Below are 27527 nucleotides of genomic sequence, written 5' to 3'. Positions count from 1 at the left end.
AGAACAGAACGAGAAAGTTCTTTCCGCACCGCATCCTAATTCAATCAGGTTCTCCAGCCCGTAGCTGCCTCCAGTGAGCATGCGCTCATGCAGACCCCACAGGACCAGCGTCTGCCTCTTCAGGCTCCTGCTTGCTTGTACGCCCAGAACCCGGTGAAGCGCTGGTCTAGCTGTTCCGGTGCGGGGGTAGGTGTCCATCGCTGGAGTGAAGGTGAGGAGTGAAACAAGGGGATTCACAGCGCACAGGATGATCGGGGGTGGGGGGTGGGGTGGGGGTGGGGTTAAGGTGTGACCTCGGGCTAGTATTCTAGGTCCTTCCTCCTCTCCACTGCCTACACTGCCTTAACCTGACCCCTCCGCCCTCCTGACTTAAAATGTGTCCAGACTGTGGTTTTGGTACCTATGTCACATGTTTCGATACCTACTCTGTTTGGGGTACCTATTTTTTACTTTACAAAATCTATCTTTACAGAACTTATCACCGGTAGCTGCAACTTTGTTGTCATTGTTCTTAAATTGTTTCTATATATTTGATTACCAAGATAACTCTCGAGACTGGATGCTCAGTAAAAGCTTAGCAGCTTAGCAGTAAAAGCTTAGTTCAGTCAGAAAACAGGACAGTCTCTGCCTTACAGACAAGAGAAGGGAACGCAAACAAAACAAACTGCAGAGGAAAGACTTGATGGGACCCTCCCAGACTGTAAGAGCCCTTCGTGGGTGGTCCCCTTGGGCTTCCACGGGAAGCATGGACTAAGCTCAGGTGTCTGTTCAGTTCAGTGAGGATTCTTTGGTTCTCAGTTCTTCCAGCCTATGTCTTTAATATATTTATATCTTTAAAGTTTTGAAAGATTTATAAAGCTTCTGCAAACATTTCAAGTAAATTATTAATATATATTGTATAAGGCATTTGTTGCTTTAAGTATAAAATAGGTAAGAAATATCTAGCTAAACCCACAGCTGGTCTTTTAACTATGATTCTGTAATATGAATTTTTTTAAATCAAAGAAAAATCCAAACCAAGATACTTTGTATTTTTCAGGAATAAAAATATATTGTTTTAAAATGGATCAGACTAGATGATCATGACTTCGTTTAAATTATAGTTTCCCTCAAGATATATATTAATTATAAACCTAAGACAGTCAGAAGCAAGGCTTAATTATGAAATTAAAAAGCCTGCTGAAAGATCCTATCTATCTCCTTGATTAAAGATCACGTGTTCTTTATTAAAGTGAAGGTTAATCTATGCAAACTGGCTCTGCTTTTCAGTGACCCTTGCAAACACACTATTGGCATTATTAGAAAATTGCCAAGGTGCCTTTTAAAAATGATTCTATTAAAGAGAAATTCATATATATATATAAACACGGAATTCCTTACTTCGTGGTGTTCTCTCAATCACTATTCACTAGTAAAAAAATTCAAAAATTATTCCTTAAGAGAGAATAGGGAATTTGTCTAACAAGGAACCGAACGGCCCAGAACAGTCTGCCATAAACATATATTCCTTTCCGAATTTCTTAAAAATCTGTGCAAGTGCTCTACATTAGATCCATGGTTGGTCTTAACTGTTTAAAAGGTTTATGTCCAAAAAGAAGTTAAGTAAAAGTGGCACCTCTAGAAAACGTTATCTTGTGCCCGGGGGCGGGCACCTCGTTCATACCCCTACACCTGCCTGACGTATTTGCTATAATACATTAAACATAGGTATTGAATCATGCAACTTGTTTCAGGTACCTGTGCAGCATGTATGTGAAGGTCAGCAGTCCTTTGAAACTTATATGAATTCAAGATTTTATTTTATACCATAGTCCAATTCTAATCTTTATTTTACCAGACTCACATTTTGAACTTTTTAATTTTCATCTGCATACAATTTATAAAAATGTCCTCCCTCATCACACTCAAGTATTCCTTATGGTTTATTTCCAGTGCTCAAATCATTTTGTCTCTTTTAATTATCTCCTTCTAATACACATGATCTAAAACCTGTCTGGGTCAAAACAGGCTTGTCCTCTGCAGTCACCTGTGCAGACTCGGCCAAGTTACCCCAAGTTTAGGACATTTCCCAGAGTGCACAGCGAGCGCTGAGGAAACACCGCCCATCCTTTGCCAATGGCGCTGCGTTCTTCTTTAAAACTCTTCTTCCGCCTGCTTGCTGCGGCCCTGCTTGAGCTGCTGCAGCCGCGTGATGGTTTCAGAAATAGTTCGTTCTCCGTGGACCTTGTTATCTCTCGTGCGGATGTTGACGGTGCCGCTAGTTTTCTCTTTTTCACCAACAACTGAAAAGACAGGAAGAATCCTCAGATGGAAGGGCCTATTGGACATGTGAATAGAAAGGATCCCAGGAGCCAAAAGGCACACTGTAGCTGCTTCTGATTCAAGTATGCACGTGACCATGCATAATTGGGCAACTGATTTAAAAATCGATCCATTAAAAGAACCCACTCTGCAATGCCTAGACATGCTGTGCTTACTGAGTCACTCAGTCTAGCTGATTTTAAAACTTACTATCTGAAGAAATAAAAGGTGAAGAAAATTTTAGATAGACCTTTAGAGATTACTCTTTTTCACACCCAAAATTTCCTTTCTTATAGTAACTGAACCGACTTAATAGTTTAGGAATCAAGATCGAAAGGAACTAAACTGACTACCACAATTCTCTTAAGCGAAAGTCTCAAGATTCGAGATGCTTCCTGGTGTTGGCGGCTTCCTTGGCAGGTTTCCTTTCTTACCCAGGATAAAGTTATACTGCGCTAACTGTGCGTTTCTGATCTTCTTGTTTAGCGTACAGCCCGGGTCCAGGTCGACGTCCACCATGAACTCAGCATCATGGAACTGCTGCCGCACCTATTCGAACAGGGGCACAGAATTCTTCAGATCTAAACTTACAATTACATTTTGATCTTAAGTGATTTTATTTAACTTATAATTGGGAAAATCATGTAAGCATTAAAAATTAGTCCTTTAATAATCTTATGTATACAATGACCTAATTAAATAGTCTATAAGAATAACTTAATAAAAGAAAGTATTAAAAAGTAATTTTTGTAGAGCGTCGGCCTAGCGTGCGGAGGACCCGGGTTCGATTCCCAGCCAGGGCACACAGGAGAAGCGCCCATTTGCTTCTCCACCCCTCCGTCGTGCTTTCCTCTCTGTCTCTCTCTTCCCCTCCCGCAGCCAAGGCTCCATTGGAGCAAAGATGGCCCGGGCGCTGGGGATGGCTCTGTGGCCTCTGCCCCAGGCGCTAGAGTGGCTCTGGTCACAACATGGCGACGCCCAGGATGGGCAGAGCATAGCCCCCTGGTGGGCAGAGCGTCGCCCCTGGTGGGCATGCCGGGTGGATCCCGGTCCGGCGCATGCGAGTCTGTCTGACTGTCTCTCCCTGTTTCCAGCTTCAGGAAAAAAATAAAAATTAAAAAAAAAAATTTTTTTTTTCCTTTCTCAACAGTGATTTCCTTTTTGGTTAAAAAAAAGAGCTTATTCTGTCCCATCTCAGCCACTTCCAGCCACTTCCAGCGTGCTCTCCTTGTCACTGCTCCCAGTAGGGTCTTTCTGCCATGTGAGGAGTGGGAGCTCATCCCTGGAAACATGGAGGGAGTGGACTTTCCTGTTCTTAGGGGTCCGATATGGATACAAGCAGATAGTGAATGCCTCCGCATGATAGGTAAATTCAGATGCATATGCAGTTTAAGCTGCTCTTTGACTCAAAAAGTAATTTTGCCTCTGAATTTACCTATCACACTGAGGCATTCACTATTTGCTAACACTAATACTAAACACTAAAATACATTGCTCACAAAAATTAGGGGATATTTCCCAAAACTCAGAAACATTGATACATAAAGACACATGCAGCCCCATGTTTATTGCAGCATTGTTCACAGTGGCCAGGACATGGAAACAACCAAAAAGCCCATCAATAGATGACTGGATAAAGAAGATGTGGCACATATACACTATGGAATACTACTCAGCCATAAGAAATGATGACATCAGAACATTTACAGCAAAATGGTGGGATCTTGATAACATGATACGAAGCGAAATAAGTAAATCAGAAAAAAACAGGAATTGTATTATTCCATACGTAGGTGGGACATAATAGTGAAACTAAGAGACATTGATAAGAGTGTGGTGGTTACGGGGGGGAGGGGGGAATGGGAGAGGGATAGGGGGTGGGGAGGGGCACAAAGAAAACAAGATAGAAGGTGACAGAGGACAATCTGACTTTGGGTGGTGGGTATGCAACATAATTGAACGACAAGATAACCTGGACTTGTTATCTTTGAATATATGTATCCTGATTTATTGATGTCACCCCATTAAAAAAATAAAATTATTAAAAAAAAAATTAGGGGATATTTCAAAATGACTATAAAGCAATAAAAAAAGAAGCATCTGATTTTTTTATTAAACAAGAACATCAGAAAAGTAAACGACAAGTCAAAGAAAGATGTTTGATTATGCAATGAGATGCAAAATCAACTTTTATTTCATTGGTGAAAATGTACTATTCAAAAGGCTGAAAGTACTGGAGTATCTGCACTTTCCCTGATCCCCTAATTCTTGTGATCAGTGTAATAAGTCTACATAAAACAGTACCCAAACTATGTCTTCTGATCATGGAAGCACACAGAAAAGCATTAAAGAGGTAAGATGATCTATTCAAGCTTACCACAGATTGAAAATAACATTTCTCTACATCACAGGCAGCTGATTTACCAAGGACACAGCTTATGGGACTTGAACAGCTAAACAACAGATGTCAAATTTAAGGAAAAGTCAGTTGAGGGTTACCTTTTGGGCATATTCATCACACGTTGGTCCCACTGGAACCACCATTACCTGGCGAGGAGACAGCCAGAAGGGCCTTCAGAAGAAATGAGAAATGTTTAATGTGGTTTTCCTAACAACAATGGCACATTCACTCAGTAGCCCACTCCTGGTATCTTTTCCTGAAACATGTGAGGCCCCTTGGAAGACCAAAGGGAGATGAAGCAGAGAGCTAACCCTAAATAAGAAAAATCTGTACCTAAGTTCTGTCGTGCTAAGCAGATGGCCCAGCAGACTGGGGCAGAGACGGGGCCTCACCTTCAATGCTCCAGGTAACAGAGCACCATGCACTGGCTGCCAGGGGTCAGCAAGTTGCTGAAGAACCACACTTAGTGATGCACATTATTGTATTCAAGTTCTTTTCTTCCACTGTCATTTTATTACTTACTCCTCATGGGGAAACACAGACTGTGCCTTCAGTTGACTAAAGATCCATTTTGCAGGATTCAGAAAATTGTAACTGATAGTAACAATATTTGGTAAAGATATTATTGGTGAGAATATTTAGTGAGAATATTTGGTAAAAATGAGTGTGCTCTCACTACTCATTAAAAAGATGACTCTGGCCCTGGCTGGGTGGCTCAGTGGATGTAGTGTCATCCTAGCACACTGAGGTCACAGGTTTGATCCCTGGTCAGGACACGTAAGAGAAACTAATGAATACACAACTAAAAATGGAACAACTGAGTGGAACAACAGAGTGATACTTCCCCCACCCCCGCCTTCCTCTCTCTCAAATCAATGGGAAAAAAACAAAAACGATGACCCCATCCTCAATTCTCCCTTTGGGGTATTTCAGGTGTCACCCCACCTCCCCCCAATGCTACAGACATCAGTTTCTCTTCATCATTCCTCTATGTTAAGGTGTTTTGCTAAATCAAATAAAAGGCTGGAGTTGGCACTAAATTCCACCCAAACTGTGGCTTTCCTACCTACCACAGTCTTGGAAGAGCAGTCAGCTGAGGATCCCCCTATTCTCTAGACTATCTTTCATATTTAATTTGATTTTGTGAAATATAACTGAAAAGAGATTATTTTAGTTCACTGAAAGTATGATAAACTCCCCCTAATGTCTGAACTAACCAAATTACAAATAAAATGGAAATGACTGCAATGTATAGGACAAAACAGAGTTACAACATTTTACAGAAGTTTTGCATCCATAGAATTATGCAGCGGGCTCTACAAAATGGGTGTTTTATAACCTGTGCTGTTTTTATCTGCCTTTACAAACCATGGGCTCAGATAAAACTGCTCAGAAAATAGAGAAGTCATGTGCTCATGTTTCCAGCAAAAACATAACCTTTTAAAAACAAGACACAAAATGTTGATTGGCTTGGAGTCTGTACTCTCAATTTAAACAATGCGTTGCTTCCAATGGGTGTCAAAATCCTTGCTCATATGGTCAGGTCAGCAATGCTGAACAAGGTGAGCCTTGTACTCTGACAAAAACATCAGTTACTTGAAAGCAATCAAAATAACAGATATGCTTCTTACTGAATTCCTAATTAGAAAGTAGTACATAACATTCAACAAATCAAATTCTGAAATAAAAATAATTACTCATAATATTCTTAAAGCTAAAAAGTGTGGGTTGTAATTGTGATTCCTTACTTTTTTAGTGAATACCTGTCATTAACTAGAAGTAAGTGCAATCATCTTCCCTTTCCATCACAAACTTACATAGGACAGTAGACAGTTTTTACAGTCAATATACAATGACCAGATAGAACAGAAGGAAACAGTGATGTTACCATTTGCCTGCATAGTTTTCTGTGAGGATAGCAATCATCCTCTCCACCGATCCCAAGATAGCTCTATGGACAATCACTGGCCTCTTCTTGTCATCACCATCATGGCTAGAAAAAGAAAAAATAATTTCTTTTCCTTCATTTTATATAGATGTGTGTATGTATGTATACATATATACCTTTATTTTATTTATTCTAGGTATGTATGTATATACCCCCCACACACACACGCCAGATGTCCTAGAAGAATATTTGGAATAGACACTATAAACCCACCTTACAAAAGTCAGATTAAATCTGATGGGCAACTGAAAGTCCAGCTGGATGGTTGCGCACTGGTGGTACCGACCAATGGCATCTTTAATCTGGATGTCAATCTAAGAAGCAAAGACTGGGTTATTGAAGCTGAACTTAATTGTTGTATTAGGGCTGATTTTCCCTTTTTTAACTTAAAAGTAATCTCTTTGCCCAAAAATAAAAGTCACATTACTCAAATACAGCTTGGTACTGACCTTTGGACCATAGAAAGCTCCATCTCCAGGGTTTAACTCCCACTTTTCACCAAATTCATTCAGACTGTTTTCAAGTTGCTAAAGAGAAAGCAAAATTGATTTTAATTTTTATTCCTCTGCATCATGTACCGGTCTAATTTGAGACTAAAAATACTGTAATTACTTTCATGGGACACTATTCTCTGCTTTGTCATTTTGTCCACTGAAATGTACTCACACACAAACTAACCCCTTCTTAAAGCTTAAAGCTTGATGAATGAAGGCCCTGGCCGGTTGGCTCAGCGGTAGAGCGTCGGCCTGGCGTGCGGGGGACCTGGGTTCGATTCCCGGCCAGGGCACATAGGAGAAGCGCCCATTTGCTTCTCCACACCCCCCCTTGCCCTCCTTCCTCTCTGTCTCTCTCTTCCCCTCCCGCAGCCAAGGCTCCATTGGAGCAAAGATGGCCCGGGCGCTGGGGATGGCTCCTTGGCCTCTGCCCCAGGCGTTAGAGTGGCTCTGGTCGCGGCAGAGCGACGCCCCAGAGGGGCAGAGCATCGCCCCCTGGTGGGCAGAGCATCGCCCCTGGTGGGCGTGCCGGGTGGATTCCGGTTGGGTGCATGCGGGAGTCTGTCTGACTGTCTCTCCCTGTTTCTAGCTTCAGAAAAATACAAAAAAAAAAAAGCTTGATGAATAAAAACACATCCAAGCATTTCTAAATACAAAATCATACAGCAAAAAACTAGCTTACTCAAACCAGGGGACCATTTCTAATTAGCCTTTGCTTTCATCCAGTTAAAGAGGTTTGGCTTTCTTATGCTGCGGAGGAAGTCAATTTCAGTCAAACAGAATTCAGGCACACTGAAAAGTACCACTTACTTTCTCAGCTTGATTCCAGACTTCAATATCCCCAAGGAATTTTTCTGGGCGAGTAGACAGGTTCAGTTTAAAAGAAAATCCAAATATGCTATAGACGGTACGCAGAAAGTCCAAACATCCTTTTATTTCAGTCTCAATCTTTAAAGAAAATGACACAGTAGTAATTTTCCTCAACTTTCTTGACATTTCTTTCAAGGTATTTTATCCCACCCGGTCTCACACCTGCTCCATGGCACAGAATATGTGAGCGTCATCCTGCTGGAACCTCCGCACCCGCGTGAGGCCCGTGAGTGCCCCTGACAGCTCGTTCCTATGAAGCACCCCAAAGTCGGCAAGCCGCAGCGGCAACTCTCGCCAGGACCTCGGGCGATGGTCAAACATAAGGCTGAAGAAGAAAAAAAGGAAAATCCACTGATATTTGATACCACAAAACCACTTCTTGAACATTACATGAAGGCTGTCAAAAAGGCACTGATTCCAAGTTGTTCAGAGAAGCAACATTTCTCCAATTCTAGGCTTCACACAAGGTAAGCACTGGCAAGAGGAAAACAGCAAGTGCATTATAACACGACCATCCAGAACTATGAGAGAGCAACAAGCTTATTCCCGTATGTCTAGAGGCACATCCTTATGCTCAATACTTCCATTAATTTGAGGACTGCCTTTAAGGCTTGTATAAAAAAAGAGAGGAATGAGCTGCATACAAATCATGTGCGCCTCTGGAAACTAAAGCTGGTGCTTTCCTGGTGCCCCTGGAAGAGCCCAGTTCCCCATCACTTTGAAGCATGACCCGGCTGGCCTCAGCCCTACAAGCCAGTCCCCATGGTCACCACTCACCTGCTCTGCCCACAGGCCTCGCTGCTGGGAGCTGTACACACTGAGCTCCCTGGAGCCATTGGTCTCCCCAGTTCCCCCAAATTGTCCACCCAACTTGGAAGGATAGAACGTGGAAACGCCCCAAGGCAAAGATTTCCAAGGATGTGAATTCGTTAGCACTAGGTTTTTATAGAACACATTTCTTTAGAAAAAAAGAAAAAATTTCTAGGGGAGCTGCTAGACCCCACATCCAGGTCCCTGCTTTACATTCTACCTGCCCCCTGCTATTACCCCAGGGCCATTCTGGAATGTCCACAGATCCAAGGACCAAATTAGGCATAGAAGAAATTATAATACCACACAGTGCGGTATTTAAATACTCTTCTGATTACATAATTTGTTTTTAAGAAAAAGTTCTTCCAAAGGAAGAAAAGCAACCTAGGACCAAACACAGCTGGGAGAGTCTTGAACAGAAACTCAAAGCTGCTCAATACCAGTGGCCCGGGCAGTTCATGGGCTTCAGAGCAAACTGCTCCTTCTCCACCTCGAAGGAGAACATATTCTCGCTGTAATGCTGCCAGTGGCCCGAGGTCACCCACAGTCGGCTGTTGTAGATATTTGGGGTGACCACCTCCTGGAAGCCTCGTTTCCTATATTCACTCTGTCAGAAAACAAACAACGCATGTGTGTAGAAAGTAATGCTCATACTTACGGAGGGAGTAGTAAAAATTTAAAGAGCAATTTTATTCTCTCTAGTGAAGTCTAAGATGCACATATGTTGTATTCTAGAAATTCTACCTGGAGGGTATACCAAAGAGGAAACTCTTGCACAAGCACCTGGAGGCTTGTCAAAATAATGCTACTGTAGCCCAATTAGTAATATGGGACAATTAGAAATGAGCCAGTTCCCACCAATAAAGGCAGGGGCATACATGGACATTGTATAATGAAATAATATGTGAAGAGTGACAATAATCTAGATCTGGATGCATCTTTAAAAAAAATCACAATTCCGACTGATACACAGTGAGACTTCATGTACATAAATTTGAAACACACATCCTACATCCTATGTATGTAGGATGCATACATAGGGGGTAGATGGACAATAACATGGATAAAAAGGATCCATGCTAACTTCAAAAGAGTAGCTTCCTCTAGGAAAGGAAATGGATCAGAGAGTGGCCCAAAGGGGGGCTTGTTTCCCCCTTACTGTATGTATATTACTGTACTTCCAACAGAACCCCACGCAAATGTTAAATTAGGTGGTGAGAATACAGATGTTGGTGGTGTTATTCTCTATAAACATATGCTTTAAACACTTCGTAATTTACAAATTTAAGAAAAACAAGGTAAAGACTAATTTGCTTTTTCAAGGAAAATATAAATGAATGGTCAAAAGGACACAGAGCTCCTGTGCAAAGGGTTACAAGACCTAGTTCAAGGTCACTGGCTTCTCGTGTGTGCATATCTACGTATATGGGCAAAATCATGTATTAGAAAGAAAGAAGTTTTTAAGAATTTTATGAAACCTCAGACTTCCATTTTTATTCTTTTAAATGTTTCTTTTAAAATACAAGATTATTTTTCCTTTTAGCAGACCTTATTTAATAAAATAAATTTATGTCCTAAATCTACAGAAGAAAATAATGAAGATGGTTTACCCTGATGAATTCAATAAGTGTGTTATAAATGTACGCTCCCTTTGGCAGGAAAAAGCAGCTTCCAGGGCTGAGTTCATGGAAGAAATATAGTTCTTGGTCCTGGATAAAAGACAGAAAAGCAAAGAATGCTTATGTACGTACATGATATCAACCCAAACTTCAGTGTTCTTGAGTTCACAATATGGTCATGATGTCTCATATTTAGCTTGAGCCATTCCTGAGGTAAAGAAAACATGCCAACATTTCTGATGTACAATTTAATGATAATGAACTGCGGTGACTGTACAACTCAGTTCCCTGCTTATTCCATTCCTGAACCCAGTCAATTTACTGGAGAGTGACATGGAGCACAGGTCTTAGCCTCTTCTATGCAGAGGGAGCTCTCATGGTTTTCATTCCTTAAAGCTTGAAGGTGTGGGTGTTTTAGTTTTCTTAAAGTAAGAGAAGCAGTAGGAGAATGGGAAGAAGACACAAAGAATGAAACAGAAAATGGAGATAAAGTTGGCTGATTCTGGGTCATGGTGAATGAAGCACCCCTCCACCCTCTAAGGCCGAACCTTTCTTGGAGGGAGCCCACCAGCCACTGTTGGCTTCCTTACTGCCGGAACCGATTTCAGGCAGACAAAGGTTCAAGCTTCACAACCCGACAGCAAAGGATGCGTGGCACAGAGTGAACACAATTTCAGAGAGAAATGTTTTCATTTAAAACCTAACTTCCACTTTGGAAAACATTCAGGGGCAGAGGGATAAAGAAAATAACACCGCAGAATCCAGTGGAGGCTCGTGTCCCTTTGGGCAACAAGTCCATTAACCTTTCTGGGACTCCATTTCCTCATCTTTAAAAGAAGTCAGTGAGACCAGGTCAATTTCTGAAGTATCTTTCAGCTCTATGAAACACTGCTAGACTTCTTTTACAGAAAACTGTAGGTCATCAGCATTTGCCTCAATAAAAGAACAATTAAAATGAATTTTTGTGCCATACTGAGCACACTCTAGAACAATCATGGGATGACCAGTAAGTAATTTGTGGCTATGACTCAGTATGATAATGCTGGAAAGCTATAGCATTTCTTCAAGAGGAAATCCTTAATACAGCTAAACAGTTAGTACAGCTAAATTTCAAATGGAAATGAACTCAGTCTAGACACATTATTGTTCATTTTTAACATACCCTCCCAATTTTCCTATGATCTCGGTTTTTAGCTTCCTCTTGGAACTTCTCCCACTCTTTCAACATTTTCGGATCTGGGAACGAAATGCCGTAAATTCTCTGCAGAGTCTCCATATCTGCTTTTCCTTCCCAGTATGTGGACGAATTCTGAAAACAAGGATCAACCAGAAAACAATATTCAAATCTACAAATATCTCGCTTATTTTAAGAGTTGGGTGTTATGTCTCAGTCACCTTATGAATCAAGTTCATAGTAGTCCTTACATACCAAACGGTCACAAAAAGTTCAATTAGTAGGACATCTCACAGCTGCTCTGCGGTGGAGCTCAATCAGTCATGCTCACTCCGCAGCCCAAAGCTGGCCGTGTAGTTCCTGCGGATAAGCCCACCCTCGACACCGACTCAAACCGCTACTCCATGAACATGGCTGACTGCAAGAGCGTCTTCCACAAGGCGCGTAAGCAAAAATGGAAAACAACAACAAAAATAATCTAGAAATGACTCAATTATTCTTATGGTTCAAAGTGCATTTTAATAATCATCCATGAAGTGTTATGACCTGGTGTTAAGTGACAGGTTTCGTGTGGTACACCAGGAAATTTGGGCCATTACAACCTTACACACACACAAGGGCAAAAGCACATCCCCCCACACCGAGTCTCACAACTCTTAGAGCCATGAGGGCCACAGATGCATGATTCTGTTAACCCCCAAGCCTCCACCCTCAGGGGCTCCTGTGCTGAACTGACAGACACTGCTTGAGAGAATTTCTGCTAAAAATGGCTAATGATGCCCTGACTGGTTGGCTCAGTGGTAGAGTAGTCCACCCAGCGTGTGGAAGTCCTGGGTTTGACTCCCGGCCAGGGCACACAGGAGAAGCGCCCATCTGCTTCTTCCCCCTTCCCCCTCTCTTTCCTCTCTCTCTCTTTCTTTTCCTCCTGCAGCCAAGGCTCCATTGGAGCAAAGTTGGCCCAGGTGCTGAGGATGACTCCATGACCTCCACCTCAGATGCTAGAATGGCTCAGGTTGCAGCAGAGCAAAGCCCCCTAGTGGGCATGCCGAGTGGATCCCAGTCAGGCACATGCAGGAGTCTCTCTGCCTCCCCATCCCCTTTCTCACTTCAGAAAAAAAAAAAAAATGGCTAATAACATACAGCACCCACAGTCAGGAAGTAGCATGAGAAAAAAACCCACCCACAGGAAAACTGGCTGAAAGAGAAACTCATCAAAGTTTAAACACCTATTGGTACTACACAAATCCATGCACAAGGAGACAGTGTTTAAAGTCATACTGCTTACTTTATGTATTTTCAGAGTCTTAATCTTGCCGGTGTGTCTGACATGAGGACCCCGGCAGAGATCTATCAAGGGGCCACACCTAAAGATAAAATGAAAGGAATTTTAATAAAGACTTAAATTGACATATACACCAGTTGTTTTTAATGGACATTTGAGATTCTCACCTATAGACTGTGGTAGTTGGAGTATTCACTTTTTCATTCAATATGCGACACTTGAACTTGTTGTACTGAAAATAGGAAAAATTTTTTTAATAAGTCCTCCTTTAATTTTTTACCTCTAGGCCCTGGCCGGTTGGCTCAGTGATAGAGCGTCGGCCTGGTGTGCAGGAGTCCCGGGTTCAATTCCCGGTCAGGGCACACAGGAGAGGCGCCCATTTGCTTCTCCACCCCTCCCCCTCTCCTTCCTCTCTGTCTCTCTCTTCCCCTCCCGCAGCCGAGGCTCCATTGGAGCAAAGATGGCCCGGGCGCTGGGGATGGCACCTTGGCCTCTGCCTCAGGTGCTAGAATGGCTCTGGACGCAATAGAGCGACGCCCCAGAGGGGCAAAGCATTGCCCCCTGGTGGGCATGCCAGGAGGATCCCGGTCGGGCACATGCGGGAGTCTGTCTGACTGCCTCCCCGTTACCAGCTTTGGAAAAATGAAAAAAAAAAAAAAGAAAAAAAAAATAGTAATTTTTTAGCTCTAATACTATAGCTCTAAATACTATAGCTAAAATATAACTCAAAGTACATTTTATCAAAGCACTGTATAATTATAAATATCTCAATTATTTCATGTTTTGAAAACAACATAAAGTTTTCCTAAAGAACAGAATAGATTTCAACCTGGGACATAAACCCATGTGATGACTTCCTACATTACCGAGTGATGTGAAAGGTGGAGCCGAATGTTCTAGTTCAACTTACCTTAAACATTTCTAGTAAAGTTTCCTTCTTAACTTCCAGTCTTTCAAAAGTTTGTTTTTCTTTAATAATTTTCTTACATAGACTCTCTAAAGAAGAGAAATCATTACTGGACACACCCCTGAAAGAGAAGAAAGCATAAAATTAATTTTTTTCCATTCCATTCTACTCATCCCCCAGGCTGGAGGGGTTGTTTCTTTAGAATAGATCAAGGGATTTAATATAAAAAATTTGACCCTTGCATCACGTATTAAAATTGTAAACCAGACATTTTTCATCAATTTATTTTAATAGTTTATATTTTCTGTGGCTTCTACCTTGGTCATCATGGAGGTTGTTCCCACCTACGAATCTTCCCTCCACTCTACAACCAGGTATAAAGGAGAGGAGAGGGCTGGCTTCATTTTATTCCCTGTATACGTTAGGCTCTACCTCCATAATCTAGAACAAAGCTCTCACTAAAGTCTCTACACCTTTATAACTTACTACAAACTCCAAGTTTTAATGGTGGAATGCTTGGTGACTAAGAAGCAATAAGCATTATACCGTTCCTCCTTTATTGAGAACTCTTTAAAATTTATATATAGGCCCATGGTAATTCAGATTTTATTTTTCTCTACCCAATTACATAACTTACCCCTCTTCAAGGTACATGTCATAATAGAATCCATTTTCTATTGGGGGACCATAACACAAACATCCACCATAGACTCTTTCCATGGCTTCGCCCATTATGTGAGCACTTGAGTGCCAGTATACCTGAAAATCCCAAGAAAAATGAGGTTTGAGACTGAGCATATGTGTTGTAAGTTAATCTGGTCTTAGAAGACATAAAATTTATTATAAATAAACTCAGACATAAAAATCTAAATTTACAAATCTATAAACTGTAGTATGATTCTATCCAGAGACAAATTAATTTTAAGATATTAATTACCAAAATGTATTTATATTGTAGAAATTATCTAGTTTGTTTTTGAACTAATTAAATTCAAATTAGCATCATTAATGAATGGAATGGACTTTGTTCCCTGAAAAGAACAGCCACGTGCGATGTGACTGTCTTCTTGCGTCACTGTGCCTGCACCCCGTGTGCTGGCTCTGCCTTTGCCTGGCTGTAGAGCAACACTTAGAACTATATCTGCTTTTTTCTTATTGGCCCCAAACAACTAAGGTGCTACAACCTGACCCCACAACACAGCTAGAAAACACAAGGACAAACATATGGACTCTAAAATCAAATGGCAATACTTGGTTTTAAGGTGGTCAATCAGATGGGTCAGAATATATCCAAAGCAATGTTTTTAAGATGTAATAGTAAGGTACCCAAATTATTTTTTAAATTCTCTTAAAAACTTAAGGAACCCTGCCCTAGCAAGATAGCTCAGTTGATTCATGTCCTCCTGATATGCCAGGGTCTGGGTTCAATCCCTGGTCAGAGCACAAACAGGAATCAAGCAATGACTGTCTACATAAATGGAACAACAAGTCGATGTTTCTCTCTCTCTCTTTCCCTCCCTCTCTAAAATCAATTTAAAAAAGATATATGTATACACAAAAATTAACATTAAGGAATCCAGAAAACATTTGAAAACCATTGATTCATATACATAAGTAAACCATCATCAATGAAACAGAAAAACACAACATATTTTGTTTCCCTTTATATAGTACACCATCATGAAGAGACAAGGTGAAGCCTTTGCCATCACATTCAGGTTTGTTTTTATAGTGCTTTCAGCAGATTTATATTTTAAGATGAGAAAAAAGATGGAAATCAATTTTTCAATAAAAGAAATACTTTAAAGATCAAATATATATGTTAAATATACACATACATATTGCTTAAGCATTTATTGACAGTGTAGAAACACGTTTTTACTTGTTTAATCAATTTCTAATAAAATTTTAATAGAATTTCCAGAAAAAATTCCCATTTTATTATCTAGTAGTGAAAATAAATTTATTCAACATTACTTCTTGATTTTATAAGGCCAGCACTTTTATTATGTTCCCTAAATGAAAGACAAAAATGAAGATTTTAAATATGACGAAACATAAACATTCATCACCTATAGGCAGCAAATGAGAACCATCGGCCCGAAATTCAATGAATACTGAATAGAAACTCACTGCCTGAGCTTCCTCGTCCTCAAACTTGAGAAGCGCCAAGGTACAGTCCTCCTCCAGAGGCCGGTCTAGGTCCCAAACAACTTCATTCACTTTAGCAACAACGGTGCTGTCAGCCAGGCCTTGACTTAAAAGAACAGGAAAATAAATACTATATATTACACATTATACTATACATATATACATATGTACATACATATCTTTCTGAAATAAACTGGGAAAAGCAACAAACCCCTAAATGTACCAATGTATCTAAGAATATACTAACCAATGTCTATGGCACACTGAAGACCCATGGGCCTAACTGCCTCTACTGCCACCAGCTGCACAGCAGGTGTACCGATCATCAGCTGGGTTGGTTCCTAAACGTGTTTACTTGTTAGTTTTTGTCTAATGTTCAGTAATATGAAACTGATGATAATCAACCATTTTTTGACAATCATACAATGATTTCATGTGGTTCAACTCCACATACATATAACAGTATAAATAAAAAAAAATAAAAATAAAAAATAATGCAATAAGGGAATTATGGTGTTTAGGAAAACAAAGTTGAATGTTTGGGAAAGCTTAGTAAAAGGCAGATCACTAAAAAGTTATTGTAAAGTTAGGTGTGGACGAAGTCACTATACTGACTGCTTCTCAAGTATGTTAAGATAACATAAAACTCAAGCCTGACCAGGTGATGGTGCAGGAGATAGAGCATCAGACTGTGACGCAGAGGACTCAGGTTCGAGACCTCGAGGTTGCCAGCTTGAGCGTGGGCTCATCTGGTTTGAGCAAAGCTCACCAGCTTGGACCCAAGGTCGCTGGCTTAAGCAAGGGGTTACTCGGTCTGCTGTAGCCACTTGGTCAAGGCACATATGAGAAAGCAGTCAATGAACAACTGAAATGCTGCAACGAGGAATTGATGCTTCTCATCTCTCTCCCTTCCTGTCTGTCTGTCCTTATCTATCCCTCTGACTCTCTCTCTGTCTCTGTCAGAAAACAAAAACAAAAACAAAAAACAAAAAAACCCTCTAATTGGCACGGTACTCCTAAAAGTCTTGGAGATATATATACATATCTACACACATACACTTATAATTACTGAATAAACAAACAGGGGTGTATATTTATGTTTTATGTTAAAATGTTTAAGACAGAGGTTGACAAACTTTTTCTGTAAAGGGCTATATACATATTTTAGACTGCAGGCCACACATGAACTCTGTCGCATATTCTTAGGTGTGTTATTTTTTTTTAAATCATTTAAGAACCATTCTTAGCTCTCAGGCTGTACAAAAACAAGTTATAACCACAGTGTGTCAATATCTGGCTTAAGACATATGCATCAATTTATGCTTCCCCACCCCTATCATTTCCTGATAAACTGAACCAACCATTGATCCTAAAATCCTATCTGGTTAAGAAAGCATTTCCTCTATTATAGAGTATGAACCTAATTCTCAGTTACTTCTTCCCAACCCAATAAAAGTATGAAGTTATAAGACCAGATATGGCTCTAGTACATTTTTTTATGTGCCATATATCAGTTACCTAACTTTCCCCTGTGAGATGATCAACCTTCCTTTATTTTTAAAACTGAGGCATTTAAGCAAAATAGGAGAAACGCTGTCTACTTGGTTTTTGTGACATTTATGATCAAGGTAGAACTAATAATATATAAACCTTCATAAGATAAAACCAAAGTGGACTCTCTAAGAAATTAATGTTGAATCTTGACTAGAAAGCTCCACATCATTTTGATTTTGAAAAATCCTAAATAATGTAAATTAAACATTAAAAACATTGAACAGCAACATAAAAATGTTTTGAGGACAAAACTTGGCAAGATAACTTTTTAAAAGTTTCATTACAAACAACAGATGATCAAGATGGGTGCAGTCCATACCTAATGCCACACGCAACTTGATACGGGGTCGTTTTCCAGGATTCTGCATCCACCTGATTACCATTGGGCAGAGTGACTTTAATTGGCTTGCTATCCTTTTCTGCTTTTTCTGCCAGAATGGCATCGTGTTCTGCTTTTAGTTTATTATACATCTCAAGACGCGTGTTAATATATTCAGGCCAAGGATTCAACTGCAATATAACAAATGAAGAAACAAATAATCAGTAAATCCTTGTTTTCCTTTTTAGAAACTAATAAAAATAGACAACACAAAAAACATGATTACTAACTCACTGTGGTAAATGGACTATCCAAATCACAAGTATTACCTCAATGTTGTCCTAAATAAAGTTACTAAATGTTCTCTTCTTCTAATTTTAAGAAATTTTACAAAATATAAGAGTATAAGTAACAATAAATACCTGGTTACCAACATCCTAAATGAGCAATTATTATCACTTTGCTATTATTTGTATAAGGTGATTTTTTTCTTTCAAATATCCTCATAAGGGTTAAGTACAGCTATAAACAACATTGGAATAAAACCTGGTTGGCTTTTCTATTTTGTTTTGATTTTGCTCAAGGGGTGATCTATGAAGCTGGTCAGACTGTATGTCCATTCACAATTTTTAACTAACCAAATATAAATTTATTTGACTTAAGGGCTCTCATTCAAGGGAAGTACATATATACTAAATTCAAGGAAGCTATGATCTTTGAATATTTTTTTCTTGGGAGTATCTGATGAGCAAATATGACAAAACAGCACAACTACTATCTATAATGTATTAAATTAACTAAAATAGTTTATATAAAACACCCACTCAGGTTCCCAAAAGTTTAACAAAGAAAGAAAAAAGGAGGTAATAATCAGAGATTTGACTTTCCCTGTTAGAGACTTCAGTCTTTAAAACATTTCAAAAAGCAGGTGGTGAAGCTGTGGTCACAAAATAGTCAAACATTAACATCTACATTATTGATGATCCTCCAACTGAAACTAACATGGACATTGACAGCTACATACAGAACCAAAGAGGAGAAGGCTTCATTTTACCATGGAGTTTCTATGTTTACATAGACTTAAATCAATCAGCTATAACAGTTTATTCAAATATATGCTTTAAAACTTATTCTGTTTTGACAGTGCTACTCAAAATTCTACGTTTTACATCAACATAACCTACTTAACCTGAAAGGAGAACAAGCTAGTATCTAATTCTTTTGTGATAATAGAAAATAAAAATCAACCATACTATATATATGGACCCATTGTTCACCCAGTTTGGGTTCTGTGGCTTCTGGTGGTCCTAGTTATCCAGTATGTCCACCTCAGAGGTTACTATGTCCCTAAATATCATAATAAAAAAGCCATATCATTAAGCAAATATATTTCAGACTGTTTGAATATAACTTATTAGAATAGGTTTCTTTCTTTCTTTTTTTTTTTTAGAATAGGTTTCTTATGTGAAAAAAGGAGTATATTTTTTCCTCTTGTATAATATTTTCCTTCCCATTTAACTATATTTTTTCTCAGCTTTTACCTTTTGACGTGGAAGAGCCCTAATCTCTTCATACTCCCCTCCTGCAGCAGTCCTTTTCTTTCCCTAGTCACTTAGCTGCTCTTTAGGAGCACTGCACTAGATACACAGGGGCATAACCCTCGTGGTGAACTTCCAATGAGCTCACTAGAAGCTCAGGGCCTATCATCCTGCAACCACCTGAACCCCTCAGGCTGAATGAAGCCCATCCCTGGTCCTGCCTACTGGAAAGCCTCACGGCAGTCCTGCCCACCACATGACCCTCTGCATCTTACTGCAGTGGTCTCCGTTTCCACTTGGCACTTCCTAATCAGAAGGAGTTAGTGTCAAACTTAGTTGGTCCAACGTTCATGGGCAGATTCCCTGTGCCGGGCCCTGAAGTGCAGGGAGCCCTGCACCTTGCCCCTCTCAGGGTGAGGTACTAAATGATGGACATCTCACTGCACACTTTTTCCCCAGATCGATCATTTAAAAAATATGTAATCGCATGTCACGCTTAAAATGATCTATTCAGAAAAGTCTTCTAATTATATACCCTTTGTTTCCTATTTCCTGGCTAGTTCTCAAGCTGTGACAGAACAGTATATGCTACTTACTGAAAGTATAAGAAGAAATTAGAGAACATATGAATTTTTCTATTTACTTGTGAATTACAAGGTTCACAATAATTTTCCCCACAATTATAGTGGGATGTAATGGACAAAGCACAGGAGAAAAGGTAGGCAGGGCTCTAAGCAACACTCAGTGATTCCTGATCATCTACACATGTACCCTTAGGTCAGTGGTTGGAAAACCGTGGCTCGCAAGCCATATGCGGCTCTTTGGCCCCTTGAGTGTGGCTCTTCCACAAAATACCACGTGTGGGCACTACCTCGATAAGGAATGTACCTGCCTATATAGTTTAAGTTTAAAAAAATTTGGCTCTCAAAAGAAATTTCAATCGTTGTGCTGTTGATATTTGGCACTGTTGACTGATGAGTTTGCCGACCACTGCCTTAGGTAAATAAAACCACTATCAATTTAGCAATGCAGCATTTATAAAAGCAGCTCTTTAAAGACAGTTTATTGTGCTACAGTATATTCTTCTTATAAGCCTATTCCTTTGTTCTTCTGCATTCTGGTAGTTTTCTAAAGAGTCTCTAATAAAATGGTTTTGATGACTAAAATGGTGAAGCACAGTTCACAGCAGTTCAAGTTCAAAATAAAGTAGAAAGACAAGTTTAACTGTCCTGAAGCGGAGCACCCAGGAACCATGTTGATTCTGGGTGACTTCGGAAAAGCCAGTTTCTTTCAAGTCTGAGCAGGGGAAACCAAAAGAAAGCATTTTCTCTACATTTGAGAGGCCTCAAGGAGATCTGTCCTGGCTTAAAACTAAACCCTAGTAGCTGGTCCAGGCGGAAACAAGTCAAGTAAGTGGGCTTTCTTGGTTTCTATTGTATTCAGTATAAGCTCAAACACCAAGTCTCTTCCCTTTAACAGCTCATTGAACAAAAGTATCAGAGAGCTAGGACCCAATCAGGCAAATGAGTAATTACAGTCTCTCTTCAACTTCTGTTCTCTGACTTCCACATCTAATCCCTCAGGTGCCCTTACAATTATAGTTCAGTTATTTTCCTTGCTCAGTAACAAATAACTGGAAGCCTTCCTTCCCCTCCCAGACTTTCCTAATTCTTGTCCCTGATTCTTCCATCTAGCCTGTCTCACAGTCCCTTGTAAACCATCAGAATCTTAACCAGGGTAAGTGTGAGACAGCTCTCTGCCACCTGCCAAGTCTGCTAACAGAGCCCTGGGCACTCACCTCGGCTGGGCCTCCATTCCCAGACCCTTCTTTGTTCTTCTTCTTGCCTTCTTCCTTTCGCTTCTCCTGACCGGCACCCACCTAAATAAGCAAAAAGAAATAAAGGTTTTATATTCTAATCTAATTTGACACCTCTTCATTCAGAAAAGTTTAGAGAATGAGGATGTTATTTTCACACCTGTTCTCTTAAAAAGTGAAAATCTGATTTTGAAAGACTAGAAAATATGACCACTCTCAAAGACAAGTTAAGAACTTACAATAAAGACAAATTCTAAAAAAGTAGAGGAGTTATTTGCTAATGTTCAAGTCCTGACATTTCACTTATTTTGCCTGTGCCCGTGGCTCTCGCTTCAAGTTTATGTGAACATATCTTAAACATGTAGCCACAAAAAACGTGATTTATTCAGTAACAGTATTTTTAGAGACAAAAAAATCAGTGCACTGTATATCTATTCATTCCACAAGTACTTCTAAGAGTCGTTCTGCTCATGGTATTTTGTTAAACTCTGAAGAAGAAGCAAATATAAGGCCTGATCCCAGCCATATGCCAATGAAATCACTATAGGGAAACTAAGGTAGGTAGGTGTGAAAACCCCAGGAGGAGAAAGAACACACTTGCAGCACAATGAGTCAATGCTGAATAAGGTAGGGGGACAGTAAGTGTTGGCGAGGGCTCTCAAGATTTCAGCTGGCTGAGTTTTGAGAATGGAGGACCTGTGGTCCAGGTGTACACATAAACACTGTCGGAAATAGTAAAAAGAGAAAGACAGTGACAACGCGAGAGAGTAAGAGGGACAGGCAGACTGGACAAAGCTGAGTAAAGCAGGATTGTTTTAGGAAATAATGGAAGGTAAGACAAACTAGTCAAGTGAACTGAGTAAGAGAAGGGGTAAAAACTAATTGCACGTCTGTCTGTGTAGGTTTAAAATAGAAAAAGCATGAAACTATTCTATTTTTCTGATAAAATGTTTTTGGTTTAGTCCTATGGATATCTGTCAAATGAGCAAGAGTAGCAGAAAAGAGGGAGAGAACTAACACAAAGCTTTTCTGTGTTGTAAATACCTCTCCTTTTTACAAGTGACAATACTGGCTCCAGGAGGGTAATTTGCCCACTTGTATACAGGTACTAAGTTGTAAACCCGGGACATTAAAACAGGCCTCTCAGAACTCTGAGGTCCATTCTGCCTTTACGATTGAGAAGTCCATAGGCAACTGTTCTCTATTTCCAATGAAAATATGTGTTTCTGTATTACATATTTATGTAAAAAGCAATTTAAAATTTAAACCCAAAAGTTCGGAAACACAACCGGATTATAGAGGGAAGCTGAAGAATTACCTTCCTCAGGGATATTTAGCAGTTGAAAAAAAGTATCTCAGTGTGTACTTTAAGTAAATTCAAACCCAGAGACTGACAGCTGGGACAGGTATTTCCTGGAAATCCAGTAGTTTAAAAAAGTATCTGTCTTTTACTTGTTTCCAGGCAGATGACAGGAGGCAGGACAGCACTGGGGTTATAAGTATTGGCTACAGAATATTGGGTCTGAGAAACTTACTGTTCCTATGCCTATTTCCTTATTTGTATAATGCGGAGAATAATTAAACCTAGTTCAGTTACTTGAGGACTGAATAGTTAGTGTACGCAATGTAGTGTCAGGTTCCAAAGTTAGCACTCAATAAATATTAGGTATTGTGTAATTATTATTATAGAAGGGAGAAATCATATTTTTTTTATCCACACATCACCTACAATTAAGAATGGCAGGAGGAAGACAAGATGGCACTGGACTAGGCAGACGTACCAACATCTACCTCCCAGAACCACAGTGGACTACAAACTAATTTTAAGAACTATCATCTGGAAAAACCAACTTTGGACTAAACTAAGAGGACTCTTCAACCAAGGAACACTGAAGAAGCCACACCGAGACTGTGTATCCCAAGGTTCTCTTTACCAAGCCACAGTCGCAGAGCTCCAGGGAAAAGCAACCTGGTCTCATCTCTCCAGGCAGAGAAGAACAGAAGCTCCATATCCACACATGCTGCAGATGGCTTTTCCAGTCTACCCGAATCATTACCAGCTAGAAGCAGTGGTCACTGGGACTTGGACGTGAGCTGCAAAGTATGGAATTGTGACCACAATTCCAGTGCCATGCGGACTTTTCCTGGAGGTGGACTTGTCCTGGACTCCTGCTCCTTGTGACAGCTCCTAACAGACTGAACTGGGGTTGGGTTGCATTTTTCAGAGATTTGGCATGGTGTTGGGGCCAACTTGGACTTGGTGAACATGTTAAGAACACTACTCTTTTATGGATTCTTGCTGTATTGGCCAAGAGTTTGCTTAAAGACTTTAATCACTGTAAAAAAAAAAATAGAAGACTAGATAAAGAAGATGTGGCACATATACACCATGGTATACTATTCAGCCATAAGAAATGATGATATTGGATCACTTACAACAAAATGGTGGGATCTTGATAACATTCTACGGAGTGAAATAAGTAAATCAGAAAAAAAACAAGAACTGCAGAATTCCATACATTGGTGGGACATAAAAACGAGACTAAGAGACATGGACAACAGTGTGGTGGTTACGGGGAGGGGGGGGCGGGAGAGGGGGAGGGGGAGGGGTACAAAGAAAACTAGATAGAAGGTAACAGAGGACAATCTCTTTTTGGGTGATGGGTATGCAACAGAATTGAATGACAAGATAACCTGGACATATTTTCTTTGAATATATGTACCCTGATTTATTAATGTCACCTCATTAAAATTAATAAAAATTTATTAAAAAAAAAGAATGGCATAGTAGAGTATTTATGAACATGGAAAGTTTTATAGAGATTATTAAGCAAAAAAAAAAAAAAACAAGTTAAAAAACAGTCAAGATACCATATCTATTTTTAATTTATTCATTTTAGAGAGAGGAAGGGAGACCAGGAGAGAGGAAGAGAGAAACATTGATTTGTTGTTCCACTTATTTATGCATTCATTGGATGCTTCTTCTATGAGCCCTGATGGGGAATCAAACCCAAAACCTTGACATATTGTGACAATGCGCTCTAACCAATTGAGCTACCCTGCAAGGGCTAAAGATACCATTTTTGCCCTGGCCGGTTGGCTCAGCGGTAGAGCGTCGGCCTAGCGTGCGGAGGACCCGGGTTCGATTCCCGGCCAGGGCACACAGGAGAAGCGCCCATTTGCTTCTCCACCCCTCTGCCGCGCCTTCCTCTCTCTCTCTCTCTTCCTCTCCCGCAGTCGAGGCTCCATTGGAGCAAAGATGGCCCGGGCGCTGGGCATGGCTCTGTGGCCTCTGCCTCAGGCGCTAGAGTGGCTCTGGTCGCAACATGGCGACGCCCAGGATGGGCAGAGCATCGCCCCCTGGTGGGCGTGCCGGGTGGATCCCGGTCGGGCGCATGCGGGAGTCTGTCTGACTATCTCTCCCTGTTTCCAGCTTCAGAAAAATGCAAAAAAAAAAAAAAAAAAAAAGATACCATTTTTACATGAAAAAAATATGGATGGGGAAAAGTCTATAAACAGGTACCATTTATCACTTTAAATTTAATTTCTATGGTTTAGAATGTGTGCATATGCATTTTCCCCATTCAATCCCTGACTTAGAGGACATATCTATTTTACTAATGAGAAAACTGTGGCTTTTACATGACCTGTCTTATCAGGGAACTAGGCTAAGCCTCCTTTAGCTGAATACCTCCTCTCTCACTTGAACCGTCAGAGCAGGCTTCTGCTTGTGGTCTCACCTCTTTCCAACGTACCTTTCACCCCAATGCCAGCGTGATCTTTAAAACTACAATTCACATCTGTCACTTCCATGCTTAAAAACTTTCATTTGCAGAAAGCAATTCCAACTATTCTTGATTGCCTAAGATCCTTCTGACCGCTGTGGCTTCTCTTTCAGGTATATCTCTTGCAAGCAACCCCACAGACAATTCACTGACTGCCTTCCCTTCCTTTACCTGGAAAGTCCTGCCTTGTCTGGTTTACGTGGGGAATTTAACACTCATAATTCACGACAACCTCCCTCCTCACCCCAAGCAGAACTGGGCATTCCTGCTTCTGTAACCCCACAACAACAGGACTGGTTAGCTAGCTGTCCTTCACGCACTAGGGCCAGGCTGGTCCTAGTCACTTTCCTAAGATAATGAATAATGGACATTTATTTGCTAATCATAAAAAAAAAAAAAAAAAGCCTAACCCGGTGGCATAAAAGTGACCTGGGAGATGTTCCTAAGCAACGGATGACACAAAAGGGAAAGTTCAAGGATGAAATGGTGTAATGATTAGTGTGTATGAAATAAGGTATGCACCTATCACCAGGCCGGGGAAGCACATAACCTGTCTAGTTTGTCAAGTCATCGGCCCCCACCATTTATTATAAACCACCAGATTGGGTCACATCTCGGTTTTCTCTTCCTAAAACTAGAGTCTTTTACCCTTAACAGGGTTTTGGTATTAAACGCGGCACTGCAATATTCTCCTCGCCAAACACTAGTCTGGGAGTCCCGTAATTCTGTCTCCATTTCTAATGATCTGTGTCGTTCCGAGCAACTCACTCAAGGTCGGTTTCCACATCTGCATAAAGGCAGATAACCTGCAAACTCTTTCATTTTTTATGAATGGACGACTCCACTCCAAAAGGGACTGACTCCTCTAGGTTCCTCCGCCCACACGGCCCCGGCCGCTGCCTCCTCCCCGCCCCCCGCCCCCATAGGGCTGCTGCCACCAAGATGAGCCCCAGCCCGGCCTCCCGGCCTCACTCACCGGCTTCTCCTCGCCTGCCATCTTCTCGGAAGGGCTGCGGTCCTTACCCTCGGACACCGGCGAACCACGAAGAGAGGATCCGGAGGCGAGCAGACGGAGGCCGCACAGAGACGGGCCGGGGCTCCCCGGAACGCTGCGCCCGAGTCGCGTGGCCTGGAAGGGACCGGCTGATGCAATCTGAAAGCGCCCGAACCCCGCCTCCTAACCCAGCCAGGGAAGGACAGCCAGTAGACGACGGGGAAAGGCGGGCTCTCCCTTCTCTAAACCAATGGAAAAGCTGGTTGGGTGACAACCAGTCCAGGAAATCGGTGCGGCGGCGGAGGAGAGGGTATCACCGACCCTCACCCTGGACTAGCTCCCTGCGGACGGTTCCTGAGCCGAGGAGCCCACAGTACGCAGACGCCTTCAGCTGACGCAGCCTATGCGTCCACGGCCTTTCCGGCCGCCGTAGCGAATGAGAGGGTCGTGGCCTGAGCTTCCCGGAAGTCCCCGAGTCCCGCATCCTACACCTGCGGGGGGGGGGGGGGGGGTACAATTCCCAGCAGGCTAGAGTTTCCCGCAGCTTCGGCGCCGCGGGGCCCGGTGTGAGGGGCTTCCCACGGACCTCAGGCTGTAGTGGTGAATCGAGTCCTCTTGGCAATCCAGGCTTCCCAGGACCCAAGCCTGGGTGACCCAGGGACGAGCGCTTTTCCTCAGGCAGTCCTGAACACGTGCCACTGCCCACCTGTACCGCCTCCGGGAGCATTCTGCAGGGCCCGTGAAAATGCAGTGACACTTTCACTTACGGAAATAGCCGCGGTGACTCCACGGATACGTCTCACTTTTCAAACATTTTCTAATTTGAAATCAAGCGCAATGAGCTCGTTTGCAGTTTGTGTACTGTATCACCAAGTTTCATGGATTTTACTTTCTGAACCTCAGTCCCTTCGACAGCTCACCACCTTCGGGTCATCCTCTGCCCGGCTTTATACATTCATTTTTCACGTGTCAAAACAAATACCGAACCTCTGTAAAACTCTTTATGGCTTTCAGTTGCTCTTAGAATAAAAACAGCCATGGCTTTGAAAGCCTCTGACTGCCCAACTTTCTCTCTCACCACTAGACACTGAACTCTGGCCACTGAAACTATTTTTCCTCAGGTCTTTCCCCCCAAATTTTGGGATACGTGCTAAGGTTGTCCTCCCCATCTTCATCTCCCCCTGTCCTTACACACGTTTGCCTCTTTAGCACATACTCATTTGTCAGATCTCAAGAATAATTTTCTTTGGAGAACCATTCCCTAACCACACTTCCTGGATGGAGCAAGTCTCCCTGTTGTATCTGCTGGTAGCTTCCAGTAACTCCCTTCGTAGCACTTATCAGTTAAATTTTACAATTTTAAAAAATTGTTTTATTGTCTCTTAGATTGAAAACTTTATAAGAGCACAATTTATATATTTTTGCCAGTACCTAGCAAACATAAGCCTGGCACACAGTTGACTTTCAATAAATGTTAAGGGAAGTAAGGAGTATTGAGACACATCTTGCTTTAAAAAATTACCTCTTAATGGAATACTACTTGACCATAAAAAAGAAGGAAAAC

At 41.2% G+C, this 27527-nt stretch overlaps 1 protein-coding gene across 1 annotated transcript; it reads right to left on the bottom strand.

Moving 5' to 3' along the window:
- Positions 1 to 1779: 1779 nt before the first annotated feature.
- TARS1 (threonyl-tRNA synthetase 1) lies at positions 1780 to 26357 on the bottom strand. The gene is made up of 19 exons (XM_066244267.1): positions 25946 to 26357; positions 21167 to 21247; positions 17831 to 18021; positions 15940 to 16063; positions 14444 to 14565; positions 13810 to 13927; positions 13067 to 13131; positions 12903 to 12981; positions 11606 to 11752; positions 10435 to 10533; positions 9265 to 9431; positions 8177 to 8339; positions 7955 to 8092; positions 7100 to 7177; positions 6864 to 6964; positions 6591 to 6695; positions 4801 to 4873; positions 2736 to 2850; positions 1780 to 2282 (listed from the first exon to the last, which is right to left on the bottom strand). The coding sequence occupies exons 1-19, from the start codon at positions 25964 to 25966 to the stop codon at positions 2134 to 2136; spliced, it is 2136 nt and encodes a 711-aa protein (XP_066100364.1). The 5' UTR covers positions 25967 to 26357; the 3' UTR covers positions 1780 to 2133.
- Between the last annotated feature and the right edge of the window lie 1170 nt (positions 26358 to 27527).

The sequence above is a fragment of the Saccopteryx bilineata genome, chromosome 1 (genome assembly GCF_036850765.1).
Source record: "Saccopteryx bilineata isolate mSacBil1 chromosome 1, mSacBil1_pri_phased_curated, whole genome shotgun sequence".
NCBI lineage: Eukaryota > Metazoa > Chordata > Mammalia > Chiroptera > Emballonuridae > Saccopteryx > Saccopteryx bilineata.
The sequence above is the reverse complement of the archived record's forward strand: the minus strand, read 5'-3'. Positions and strand labels throughout refer to the sequence as shown.

Coding starts and splice junctions, on each gene's coding strand:
- TARS1 (XM_066244267.1), bottom strand. CDS start 25,966: ATGGCAGGCGAGGAGAAGCCG. Junction 12,982..13,066: donor CCAACTACCACAGTCTATAG/GTGAGAATCTCA, acceptor TTTTATCTTTAG/GTGTGGCCCCTTGATAGATC. Junction 7,178..7,954: donor TCTGGAATCAAGCTGAGAAA/GTAAGTGGTACT, acceptor CTTTCTCTTTAG/CAACTTGAAAACAGTCTGAA.